At 44.2% G+C, this 13,966-nt stretch overlaps 1 protein-coding gene across 1 annotated transcript in view; it reads right to left on the minus strand.

Annotated features, from left to right (window-relative positions):
* Positions 1-11,786: 11,786 nt before the first annotated feature.
* The window catches only part of ZFAT (zinc finger and AT-hook domain containing), a 116,326-nt gene continuing 114,146 nt past the window's right edge, over positions 11,787-13,966 (minus strand). The window contains exon 16 of the mRNA XM_063131164.1: positions 11,787-13,852. Within this exon, the coding sequence (XP_062987234.1) occupies positions 13,607-13,852 (246 nt within the window). The 3' untranslated portion in view covers positions 11,787-13,606. The remainder of the gene's footprint in view (positions 13,853-13,966) is intronic.

The following is a 13,966-nucleotide window of genomic DNA, read 5'->3' on the forward strand; positions in this document are numbered from 1 at the left end:
TCCAGTGTCTCAGCAGACAGCCATCTTGCCTTCTTGGTTTTCTTTCTCTTTGGTACGTTTTTTGTTGCCATCTCTTGGACAATGTTGCGAACTTCTGTCCATAGTTCTTCCGGGACCCTATCTACTAAATCTAGTCCCTTAAATCTATTCTTCACTTCCACTGCATATTCATTAGGAATATTAGTGAGCTCATATCTAACTGATCTGTGGGTCTTCCCTATTCTCTTTAGTTTGATTCTAAATTGTGCAATAAGAAGTTCGTGATCTGAACTACAGTCAGCTCCAGGTCTTGTTTTTACTGTCTGTATAGATGTCCGCCACCTTTGGCTGCAAAGGATGTAGTCAATCTGATTTCGGTGTCGGCCATCTGGTGAAGTCCATGTATAAAGCCGTCTTTTAGGTTATTAGCTATTATTATTTTAGGCTATTAGCTATGGCAGCTAAAAATGGAACCTCTATATTTGAAGTTATTGTGATAGCCCGTAGACGGCATGGCAAATACTGTGCCTGGTAGATAGTGCTGGGGTGGAGCCAGTGGCCGCAGTGTACGTTGGCACCAATGCCATGGGAAAGTGTTGTTGTATGATCCTGGCAGCCAATTTTAAATTGCCAGTTGGGAGATGGAAAACCAGGACCTTCAAGGAAGCTTTTTCTGAAATGCTCCATGCTCCATACACAAGAGCACCTAGACTTGCATTAGTAAGAAGTTTCAATGCATGGATGAGGTGGTGGTGTAGAGAGGATGGGCATAGATTTGTTGGGCACTGGGGAATGTTCCTGGGCAAACAAGGCCTGTTCAAAAGGGACGGGTTCAGACTGCTGGTGTTTAGCATCAAAAAAGGAGGTAGAGCAACATTTAAAATGATCGCTGGAGGAGAGCCAAAGGAGCTGTGGAGCTTCGAGTTTTGGTTGAATCATCTCTAGGGGATGAAGGTGAAAATGATTCTGCCCAAATGGGAATGGGGTGGAAATAGGCAATGAACATACAGTAAAACTTGATAGTCAGTCAAACAGACCAAAGGGCCACCGGGGAAAATGTAGTAACAGAGACAACCGGGGAGGGCCACCATCGCTAGATGTTTCTGTGCTAATGCTACTCCGAGCCAAGATGAGATAGTTGGAGGACTTGGTTTCAAAGGAGAACAAATATATAATGGACATCTTGAAAACTTTGTAGGATACAGATATGGGCCTAATCTACACCAAGCACTGTGAGGGTGGTATGAAAGTGACTTATAAAAGGCAGGAGCCACACGACTGCTTTATAGCAGTATTGCACTGACAACTGTTGGGGCCCATTGACACAGACCATCTACCGCTTTCATAGTGCTATATCCTGCTTGGTGTACTAAAAATTAAACTGCCACTATCCTAATGCCTTTATGCTGCAACCGCCACCAATGGTGCAACCACACTTGGAATATTGCACCTCAAAAATGACATAGCAGAGCTGGAAACAATGCAGAAAGGAGCAACCAAAGTGATCAAAGGGCTTTGGCAACTCCCTTATGAGGAAAGATTATAACATTTGAGTCTTGTTGTATTTAGCTAAGGAAACAGGAAAGTTAGGGGGAACATGTTAGAGGTGTACAAAATGATGCATAGTTTGAGGTGTGTGTGGGGGAACCCTCTCTCTTAATACCAGAATCCATGGGTCATCCAATGAAGCTGAATGGCAGGAGATTCCGGACATACAGTATAAAAGGAAGTACTTCTTCACAGAGCAGAGTTAAATGATGAAATTCATTAATACAAGATGCAGTTGATGGCTACCAATCTGGACAGCTTTAAAGGAGGATTAATATTCTTTTTATGGAGGATAGGACTATCAGTGGGTACTAATCCTTATGGCTCTGTACGATCTCCAATATTGGAGGCAGTATGCCTCTCAGCTCCATAGTTGCTGAGGAACACAAGGAGGATGTTGTTGCATTCATGTCCTGCTTGTCGGCATCCCGTTGGGCACAAAATAATGTACTAGATAGGCCTTTTGTCTGACTCTTCATATATTCTTATCCATAACAGTAGTTCACATTGCACAGGGGATGTGTGTGTGTGTGTGTGTGTGTGCGTGTGTGTATGTAACTTTGTCTCAATAAGCAATCTCAACATCTCTGCCTAAACAGGTCTTAACATGCAAATCATCATCTAAGCTTCCCTGGTCAGTAATATTCCCCTCCCCCCATGAGGGTTGATTAAAATGATCTGGCCAACAGTGCATTTGACTTCATCAGATTGATTCGGGGGTGGGGAGAATCCTCGTCACATTCATCAATATTGTGCTGTCAACACTAAATTTTAAGTAAGTGGTCCCAAACAGTGGAAACTGAAGCCCAAGTGTAAATGTGTACAGAAGTCTCAAGTTTTGGTGGACCCATGTTCAGATTACCGATTTTGGGCTCACAGTTAAATATTGGTTTTAAGATGCATTTATATCTCTCCTCCTGATTTCACCCGTAAGACTAGCTTCTCTCATACTCATAACTTCAGCTTCTTGTTTTAATCCCATACACACACACACACACACACACACACACACACACACACACGCAGTCTGCTTAGCAATATTTCCAGTTGACCAAACAGTAGTGATGCAGTTTGCTGCATGGCTACTCTATTCAGGCCAATGGAAACTCAACATTGCTGATAAAGGTCATAGCCACATTTTCAACAGCAGCCTACTTTTCAGTTTTACACAGAAAAGCAAATCTTTCTTGATCAATAGAAGCACATCTCATAGAATCATAGAATCATAGAATAGCAGAGTTAGAAGGGGCCTACAAGGCCATCGAGTCCAACCCCCTGCTCAATGCAGGAATCCACCCTAAAGCATCCCTCACAGATGGTTGTCCAGCTGCCTCTTGAAGGCCTCTAGTGTGGGAGAGCCCACAACCTCACCAGGCAACTGATTCCATTGTCGTACTGCTCTAACATCAGGAAGTTTTTCCTGATGTCCAGCTGGAATCTGGCTTCCTTTAACTTGAGCCCGTTATTCCGTGTCCTGCACTCTGGGAGGATCGAGAAGAGATCCTGGCCCTCCTCTGTGTGGCAACCTTTTAAGTATTTGAAGAGTGCTATCATGTCTCCCCTCAATCTTCTCTGGAATATTCTGTTCCAGTCTTAGAGAAGAATCACGGAAAATAAGTGCTAGACCCGAATGCAATGTTTGGGAAATCATCTTTCCTTTCATCCCATCTTTTGATCAAATGAGGATATAAAAGTAACTTTTACAGGGCATATAAAACCATTGTTTAGAACTTGGTCCCAAATGGTTCTTGCTTGCTTGGGGCCTATACGTTATTACCAAACACAATTCGTTTGTGTCTCAGCACAAAGAAATGTTCAAGGGTGGGTGGGTGGTATTGTGGGAGGGAGGAGAATAGGAAGGGGAGAAAGTTCTGTGCGGGTCTGTGCATCAATTTCAACTCTCTCCAACACTCCAAAGAGGCAGTGTGACTTTGGGGCTCTTAATTAATGAAAAGAGGTGGCATCTAACCATGTTGCCTTTCATGTTTTGTTACTTCTTAAAGGCAAACTCCTTCGCACTAGTCATCAGCTTGTTGTCATAGCAGAAAATCTGTACACACAGTAAAGATTCACAAGTAATAGAAGGCAGTAGTTATTAAGTAGTACTATATAAGGTGTCAGGGGGCACACAACTACTTCAAACACCAATAAAAAGTGATAATTATCAAATAAACCATTTATTTACAATTTGTAAAGATATGTAAAACAAACTGATGTGTCTCAAGGTGGTTAACAATCGAGATGTTGGGTACTATAATAACCAATAATATATACCATACATGAAAGAGTAGAATTATAATACAGTCCAACAATATACAGGCTTTTATAACACTTAGCCCCTGAGACAATACCATCAGAATAATATATATACACAAATAGGGTTTCTTCTCATTTTCTATTCTTTTCAACGTTGTCAATGCATTGAATGACAGGAATTTGCAATTAAACTTCCCGTTTTCGCTGTTCCAGCTTCTTCAGACTCAACGCTATAGAGATAAGAGATTCAATACAAAATTATCACCATTAGTTCTAACCCTCTTTACTATAAAGACTGTATTATAATTCTACTCTTTCATGTATGGTATATATTATTGGTTATTGTAGTACCCAACATCTCGATTGTTAACCACCTTGAGACACATCAGTTTGTTTTACATATCTTTACAAATTGTAAATAAATGGTTTATTTGATAATTATCACTTTTTATTGGTATTTGGAGTAGTGGTGTGCCCCCTGGCACCTTATATGGTACCACACAGTAAAGATTACCTTTCCATCTGACAATGAATGGAAGGTTTTATTTATCCAATTGCCAGTGACCTTATATCCCCTTCAACATCTCAAAAAGAAACCGATATTGAAACGATGGAATTTTAATGTGCTACTATGTCATTGGTAGGGATGTGCTCCGCTTCTCTTCGGTTCAGAGAAGCAGGAGCAAGGCGGCCTAATTCGCCTCTGAAAAAGGTGGAGGCAAAGAGAGTCAGGGGGGCTGCGGATCGAGGCGAAGAGGATCGCCTCAATCTGGAGCTTCGCCTGAAGGTAAGTGGGGGGAAGGGGGACTAATCTGGCGCTGCCGGTGCCGCCATCCATGCGGCGGTGGCAACACCAGGTAAGGGAGCAGGGAGGAGGGATGCTTACCTTCCTCCGTCGCGGGCTTCAATTGAGGCCCCGGTTGAAGCCGGAAGTGAAGGCCGAGGCCCCTTCCGGCTTCAACGGGGCCTCAATTGAATCCTGTGATGGAGGAAGGTAAGGGGGGCAGGGGCCTGGTCTACCTGGAGCCGGCAGCAGCGCCATCCATGTGCTGGCGCCAGGTAAGGGAGTAGGGAGGAGGGACGCTTACCTTCCTACGTTGCGGGCTTCAATTGAGGCCCCGGTTGAAGCCGGAAGTGAAGGCCGAGGCCTCTTCCGGCTTCAACCGGGGCCTCAATTGAAGCCCGCGACGGAGGAAGGTAAGGGGGCAGGGGCCTGGCCTACCTGGTGCCACCAGCGTCACCATCCATGCGGCGCCGGCAGCAGATAAGGGAGCAGGGAGGAGGGACGCTTACCTTCCTCCATCACGGGCTTCAATTGATGCCCCGGTTGAAACCGGAAGTGAAGGCCGAGGCCTCTTCCGGCTTCAACTGGGGCCTCAATTGAAGCCTGCGACGGAGGAAGGTAAGGAGGTGGGGTGGGGTGGGTGGCTTATCTTGCACCGCCGCCGCCGTCCATATAGTGACAGCGGTGAAGCCGGATCTCACTCCGCGGAGCGGGAGGCGGGTGGAGTGGCGCGAAGATCGGGCCCAATCCAGATTTTCCGGATTGGGCCATGAAGCGGATTGGGGGGTCCATGCACACCCCTAGTAATTGGTGAATTAATTAATCTAAGAGGTAAACAATGATCAACTAAGCATGGTTTAATTGGCGGACAACCTTACTTAAAATATACTGAAATGTAAAGGCAGAGGGGGTACAACAGCGGACTTTTTCTCTCAAAAATGCTCATTTGACAATCTGTGTCTGAAACCCTGCAAACCTAATGCCAGTCACTATAGTCTGGGAATGGGCAAACATTTTGCTGCTGAGGGTTGGTGAAAATCAGGACAGGGGTAAGAGTGGGCGGACCCGAATGCCTCAATTCATCCCACATCCCACAACCCTCACAGAGTCACAGGACAGAAACACACACGGAGGGAGCTTCTCTCACTGCTTGGCTGGGGCAGGGATGCCTTTTGAAGGTGCAGATCCAGCAGGATCCATGCTTTCAAAGGACTTTCTGAAGGTGGAAAAATCCTCGATAGAAGCCTTACATGGCTTGGGACTGCAATACCTGACAGAGCGCCTCTCCCGATATGAACCTACCTGTACACTGCGCTCAACTTCTAAGAGTCTCCTCTAAGTGCCTCCTCCAAGGGAAGCTAGAAAGATGGCAACAAGGGAGAGGGCCTTCTCTGTGGTGGTCCCCCAATTATGGAATGATTGGTATCCTTTTGGCTCCAGGTCAAGCCTTTTCTCAGGCATTGGCAGCATGTGATTTTAATTGAACACAAATTGTTTTATGGTTTAGCTTATTGCTCAAAGTTGTTTTTAGATGTTTTTTGTCTCTGTGTATACTGTCTGTTGTGTGTTGTTTTAGGATGCTTTTAGGATGTATACTAGGGTGACCATATGAAAAGGAGGACAGGGCTCCTGTGTCTTTAACAGTTGTATTGAAAAGGGAATTTCTGCAGGTGTCATTTGTATATATGGAGAACCTGGTGAAATTTCCTCTTCATCACAACAGTTAAAGCTGCAGGTGCCCTGCCCTCTTTTAAATCTGGTCAGTCTTGTATAGCTCCTGCAGCTTTAACTGCTGTGATGAAGAGGGAATTTCACCAGGTTCTCCATATATACAAATGACACCTGCTGAAATTCCCTTTTCTATGCAACTGTTAAAGATACAGGAGCCCTGTCCTCCTTTTCATATGGTCACCCTAATGTATATTATATTTTTAATCAGTATTTTTATACTTACTGCTGTTCCCCGCCTTGATCAAAACGGAGAGGCGTGTAAGAAATTTCTTCTTCTTCTTCTTCTTCTTCTTCTTCTTCTTCTTCTTCTTCTTCTTCTTCTTCTTCTTCAATTTTGCATATTGTTTTTAATATTTTTAAACCACCCAGAGAACTTTGGCTATGTGGCAGTATAAAATGATGATGATGATGATAATGGGGGCGTGGCATCAGGCGCATTGGGGGGCCTAGTGCAGGTCACAGGTTGCCCACCTCTGCTGTGGACAATATCAAGCCATCATACTGCTCCAGTCACTCCTTTCCAACGCACTTAAGAGGTTGATAAGGGGAACTGCGCAGAGGTCTCCAAGAGGAACTTTTCGTTGTTTTTGCTGAAACAAGACTAATCCAGATCCTCTCTGGAATTAAACCACAATAGAACCAAGCACCTGGCCACTAAACAAATAAAGTTAGATAGAAGTTATTATGGGAATAGACTCAAGACATCTTTGCAAAAACAAGCGAAATGTTATTACTGCATTCAGGGCTGCCATAAAGGTAACATTTGCATACACTTACTGTTTGGCTTTGGCTTTTGTAAAATGCATCACATTTAGTCAGGGAAAAGACAATAATTCCCATACTCAATCGGCAGGAAGCACAACTACTGTTATCAGGCTCAAAATAAGCCAAGCCTTAAATTGCAGTAGGTGTGCGTGACAGTGATATATTAAAAAATTTCTTTTAAATTACACCTGTCACGGACGGTGGAAGTGCAGAGTCAATTTGAAAATAATTTACTTGAAAATGTGTAAGCGATGCATGGCAAATTAGTTTTCGCATTTCCACCCTGTAGCCAGATATTAACACAGGCAATTGCTTAATTGATTCAGAAAGGTTTCCCCGCTAATAGCGTGAATCTTGCTACCATTTACAACACTGTTCCAAATGCAGTTTTAATGGCAAATGGGCTGTAGATAGAGTAGCTGACGGCTTTTGGTTTTTTTGAAAAGAGAAAAACACATTTTGCAGCTGTTACTCCTGCTTTTCTGATTACGGCAAAGAGTAATCTCTGCAAACGAACAATGAAGATTAATTGGAAACCACAATACAAATTCATTTGCTATATTAGCCCCCGTTTTCTCTACATTGGGGATAAATGATACCAAACACTCTCCAGGTACATCCATTGGAAGGGTAAGCAGTTTCCTACTCACAAGCAGTTTCCTACTCCATTCATTTTGTCCATACTCCCGTCAAATCATTGGCATTTGGTAGAGCAAGAAATATAGCTAACCAATCAACAGGGCAAAATTTGCTACCATTTTGTTTAGATAAATGTAACAACCACCCCCAAATAATATAGGGTATGTCTACACCATGCCTAAATCCCGGAGTAGTCCTTGGATCGTCCCTGTGCATCCACATGATGCACAGGGGATCCCGGGGGCAATCCGGGATGACCAAGGACTTACCCCGGGATATCAGGAACCATGGAAACACGACTTTTCCGCAGGTCAAGGACCATCCCGCGGAGTGTGGCCATGTGGCTGCTGGTCCCAGGTTGTCCTGTCCTCCCCATGAGTAGCAGGGACTATAAAATGGGCACAGAATTGTACTATGGCAGTCCATACCCATCGGGGGTGGGGTCATTTCCCCTTCCTTCTTTTTACCCTTTGCAGTGGAGCGCGAGTGCACTCCTCTGATTTCCCCCCCTTTTTTTTAAATGGCAGCCATAACGTCCTTCCAAGATGTCACGCGGCTGTCTAGATACCCAGGGAGGATTACAGAAGCCGGTAAGTCCGCAATCCTCACCCTACACCCTTGTGGTATAGACATGCCCATAGAAAGCCCTGATATGGCATCCCTTGCTCCAGATCCCGAATGCCCAAATGTCATGTGGGATGTGATAGCCAAATTATTGACGTCAGCCCTGCTTCCTTCCCTTCCCTTCCCTCCCTGGAGTTTGCCTGCATCTTTTTACCTCCCTGCCTTTCTGTTATTATTATTATTATTGAACGTAAAGGGAAAACACTTTCTGAAAAAGAATACGCTGAAAAGGAGATCACGTTGAATGTTAAGGCCACTCTCTAAAAGTTTGCATTCCCTCCCCACCTTTGTTTCATAAGGAAATTTGGTCGGTATACAATTAATTCCTTCATCTAAAATCACTGATGAAATAATCAAAAAGCACTGACCCATTTGGAATGCTATCCCATACCGCCTTCCGATCTGACACCAACCCTTTTATTACTAAACTTTGCACTGGGTTCATGTCTAGATGCTTTCAATAGCATTATTGCAAAGAAATGTCCTTCAGGCAACTAAGACTTGAAAAAGGATTTATTGGGTTGGGTGTCTTTTTAAGGGGGAGGAAAACATTTGTTGGATTTATCTAACATCCAATGACCATAATATCATATATATTTGCGTTATTAGTATTTTTATAGATATGAAAAAATCCGCATGTCTTCTCCAAAATAATTGAGATATACATAATGAAACCGTAGCTATGTACACATGGGTCAGAATCTATTACATGCGTGCTTTGGCCAACTGAAAACATGGTTGACTCTGTGGTGGATTGTGGCAACAGATGTTAATGATGACAAATCTCCCAATTAATTTCGCATTTCCTTATGTACAGTGTCATTCAAGTCATGAGATCAATATATTTACAAACGTTTTTGTACATACTAACAAGAACATGTCCTTAGCAATCAGAGCAGATTTTGCACTGATGGATGCCATTTTGCAGAATTTTTTAGAAAGCTATAAAAATTATACTCCATTTAACATAAAGGTGTTTAAAATCACAATATATATAAAATCAGAGGTACATTAGAAAGCAGCACAATCAATTCACATATTCTGCAGTATGCTCTCCCGTCCAGAATCCATTAGAGTACATGATAGACTAATGATGTGAGTTAAGGTGAAGAATGTATGTTGATTCTGCAAACACTTAATGCCAATTCAAAATTACATTTAGAAATTGTCTACAAAAGGGCCCAAAATTTCTCTAGCAAGAATATATACAAAAAAATAAAATAATCATTCTCCAATTCTGTCCTGGTTGGCTCTTCTGTGTTTACCGTGGGGAAACAGTTGCTTAAAGAAGTGTGTGTAAGTCACAAATCATACGGCCATATAAATGTTGAATACTTTTTGTGTGCACACAAGTTCAAAATGTAAAATGTGGCCTGATTGTTTGACAAGTTCCTAATCATAAGCACAGGAGGAATTCTTTTCGTTTCCAGGGAGACTAACTAACATATCTACAAATTATTAGGCATTTGAATATAGTTTTGTACGGCTTATATTTTTTCCATGTTAGTCTCTAGGAAATAAAGAGCAACTCCTGTTTTCCTTTCCAACTTACAGTATTACACATCGCTTTGGCTGCCTCTCTTTCATGGACAGGTATACCTTGTCCAATGTCATTTTTCCCCTCTTCTTCCAAAGCCTGGTTCTGAGGTGTATTATCCACCATGATGGGATAACATCACCTACAACAAGGATGCACAGATAGCAGGCTGGACCCAGGAAAGGCTTCCATTTTGTGGAAGGAAAAGCTCCATTTACCTCTGGCCGATTTGGGGGAATCCCCCTTCCTTCCCCTCCAACCATCTGCCAGGGATGCTTTAGGGTGGATTCCTGCATTGAGCAGGGGGTTGGACTCGATGGCCTTGTAGGCCCCTTCCAACTCTGCTATTCTATGATCCCATCCAGCAGGTTCTTCTGACACTCTGTGTAGTGTTTTCAGGGGGCTGGAGGGGCTGCCATGGGAAGGAAAGTGGGGAGGAAGCCCCTTTCCATCAGCACAGTTAATCCAGCACTAATCTGGATCCAAACCAATGGGTGCAATTGCAGCAAGGACAGGTTATAGGGCACTGCGCTGGGTATACATAAACTTGATCCCACAAAACTTTTAAATTCTATTTTGTTTGATTTGTTTGCTGTTTTGTTTTGATTTGTGTATTCTTTTTAATTATTAAGTTTATTCAAGAAATAGGGGTTTTGAGATTGCAAAAACCAAACGATACGAAGACACAATTCTACTCTCACATCCTTACAAATGTGTGCCTACGAAACGTGAGAATGACAATGCACACAATTCGCCAGAGAGAAGAGCCAGGGCCTGGCTAAAGCTGTTGCAGGGGTCAGGCTATTCCCATTTCTTCCCCCATCCCTTGGGGTACAGTCATTCTCACATTTCAACTGTGACATACTCATTGCGTGGATTCCAAGAAGCAAACCTTTCAGCTGAACTCACTGGCATGTGATCCAAATCACAGTTCATCATATCCTTCCACCATGCCAAAAGCAAATGGAGCCCCTCAAAGCTTGAGGTACAATCGAAAAACATGCCAGAACAGGGTCAAATTACATTAACACTCAAAAGCACACTGAAAAAAGGCCTATGTGGATAAGAACTTGCCTGAGATTACACTCCTTTTCCTTCATCAAGCACAGAGCACTGAACCGTTTGTAGGCGCCAACTCTGTAGAACTACCAATAACAAGATGCTTATATTTCCAATTTTGGTAAATCTTCATAGCAGGTATCTATTAGGGGTGTGCACGGACCCCCCGCTCCGCCCCGTGTGCCGATCCGAAAATTACGAATCGGCCTGCTCCGCTCCGACTATACTCCGCTCCTCTTCGCCGCGGAGCTCCGGCTCCGAATCGGAGCTCCGTAGTGGAGGGGAGTGGCGCCAGGTAAGGCCGGGAGAGGAGGGCGGGGGGGGGGGGTTACCGGGCCCTGCCGCCGTTGCTGCCCGTGCGGCGACAGCGGCAGAGCCCGGTAAGGGACCAAGGGGGAGGGGGGCCTTACCTGCCTCCGTCCGCGGTCCGTCGGCTTCTTCAATTGAGCCCGCGGTTCAACCAGGAAGTCTGGGCCGTGCGGCCTAGACTTCCTGGTTGAACCGCGGGCTCAATTGAAGAAGCCGACGGACCACGGATAGACGCAGGTAAGGGAGAGGAGGGGGGGTTACCGGGCCCTGCCGCTGTCGCTGCATGGGCGACAGCGACAGCAGCAGGGCCCGGTAAACCCCGCTTACCTTTCCGGCGGAGCTCCGGATCGAGGCGAAGGATCCGCCTTCACCTCGATCCTCTTCGCCACGCTCCGCCAGCCCCCCAATCCTCTTCGCCTCCGCCTTAAGGGCAGGCGAAGCCCCCCGCTCTGCTTCTAATTCGCCGGTCCGATTAGAAGCAGAGCACATCCCTAGTATCTATCTCATTGTTTAAGGAGAGATACACTAGGTTCAGATGACATGATAACCAACGGTGGGTTAAATAGCCAACAGTTGGTTGTCATCTGTCGGGACTTTTTCATACCACGGTTGGTTATTCAGCTAAAATAACTAACACAAATAACCAACGCTATGCAGAGTTGATTATTTGAACAACTGCTGTTATCATGTCATGTGTCGGGCACTGTCATGTGTCGTTGCACACAGTTGGTTATTTTTGGTGACTACAGAGTCCCCTGGCAAGAGCAACCAAAACAGCGGCTGCCACTCTAGTCTGGCCAGCAGAACTCGCAATGGCTGATGGGATATCAGCAGGAGGACTTGGGGGGGGAGAGAGGGGGGATGTGTCAATCAAACACACCGCTGACTAATAGTCAACTTGACATGTGGGGAGTACGCCCTCGATAATCAACCATGGAGTTGACTATTAACCCACCATATGCAGTCATAGAAACAGATATTCTGCAGATGGCCTGGGTCTAGTCAAGGCAGAATAGTAACTGACTGAGGCCCAGGCTGCAGAGCTGTGCTTCTAGTGGAGAAACTGCTCAACTTTTGCCAGGATAGGAAAATAGGACCCCAAAATACCAGTTTATCACTGTGGTCTTCTACAGCTTTCTTTGCTGTATACTACTTACCAATGCCTCAAAATGTCATCCATTGTAGATCATGAAAGGCATAATCCTGCAACATGTGTATGAATCTGGAACACTGTGCCCAAGTTCTACAATTTTTTTAAAATATATTTCTGAAGTTACTGCTATTGCTTGCAAAGAGAAAGAGGGGTGACAATGAAATAATGCTTCAAAAAAGACAGAAAAGAGGGGGGGGGAACCACCCTACTATATCTCCAATATATGTGTCCAAAATATGTTGTTACCATAAAACACTTGCACTTTAGCAGGGCCTGTACATCTGGAAGATGCACAGTGGCAGGGAGCTTTTCACTTGCATGTCATGTTAGTTCCCATCCAAATGAAAATTTGGCGTGTTAGGGAGGCAATACAGAGTCCTGCCTTGAGATTGGAAGATACGTGATCTAAAATAGGACTTGTTTTCTTGTTAATAACCTTGGGTCTTTGGAAATTCACAGTGATAAATAAAGCAAAACTCTCCTTCAGAAGGTTAAAATGCTGAACACTGTATTTTGTTTTGTTTCAAAAATAATAATAATGCAAGAAGAAGCATTAAAGAAAAGCTGGCCCTGATTCACACAACTGCCTTCAAGGTGTCTACCCGACATCAGAAAGCAGGTTCCAACGGGCGGCATTCTCGTGAGCAGTTTCACGGCATGGCCTCTTGCTTTGCCCCAATGTTCTTTGAGAGCTTTACATTTGAGCCTTCCAGGCAGTCATTTAAAGTGACCTTTTTAAGTCTATACTCCTCTTAAAGTGCGTAAAAGAAAAACACACAGCCTTTATTAAGTGCTGTCCAAAGTCACGAACACTTCTCTTGGTTTTCCGGTTTGCTTCTTGTCAAAGGGATAACACCAAGTGTTTTTTTTCCCCCCCTTCTGTAGGAAGTAGTTATGACTGTCCATCTCTCCGCAAATATGTAGGTTGTGACTTCAGGAGTTCCTTATTAGAAGGGGAGATTTTTAATTTTTAATTTTTAAAAAGCCGTAAAAATGGGAGTGCTTTTAAAAAGGAAGCTGTGCATGGCTCAGTGTGTATAAAAACATCTACTGGCAAAAAGCCACCAGTCCAATCAATAACACATCTGCCAAAGGCTAAACATACCACAGACTAGCAGCTGTTCGAGGCTCCATTCAGAAAGCTGCATTAAACATAAACTGGAACATAAAATGTGTTTTGATTTGGCAAGACCAGAAGGCTTACCTCCCTTGGGAATTTTATCTAGATTTTCGGTGCGGCTTGTTCTGGCTCTTCCACCTGTTCTTCCACTGGCTGCATGGCTTCTTGCACATAAACAATAAGTTCAGAGGCGTCTCCTCCCTGGGTGTAGACCGTCACTGTCCCAATCCCTTCCATGTCGTCCGAGGAGACGACCAAATGATGCTGTTCAGCCAACTTGATGGAAGCCTGTTGCAACGTTTCCTGAATCATCACGGTGTGGTTGGCTGACTGCTCCTCTTCTGTGACCTGAATGGAAAGTGTGAGAGTTACAAATAAACAAATAAACCATGATGGAACATACATTACTGAATAGCATCTTGCTTTTCTAAAACAGTAGCAATCATAGTATCCTCATAATTG

Source organism: Elgaria multicarinata, chromosome 7 (genome assembly GCF_023053635.1).
Source record: "Elgaria multicarinata webbii isolate HBS135686 ecotype San Diego chromosome 7, rElgMul1.1.pri, whole genome shotgun sequence".
NCBI classification, from domain to species: Eukaryota; Metazoa; Chordata; class Lepidosauria; order Squamata; family Anguidae; genus Elgaria; species Elgaria multicarinata.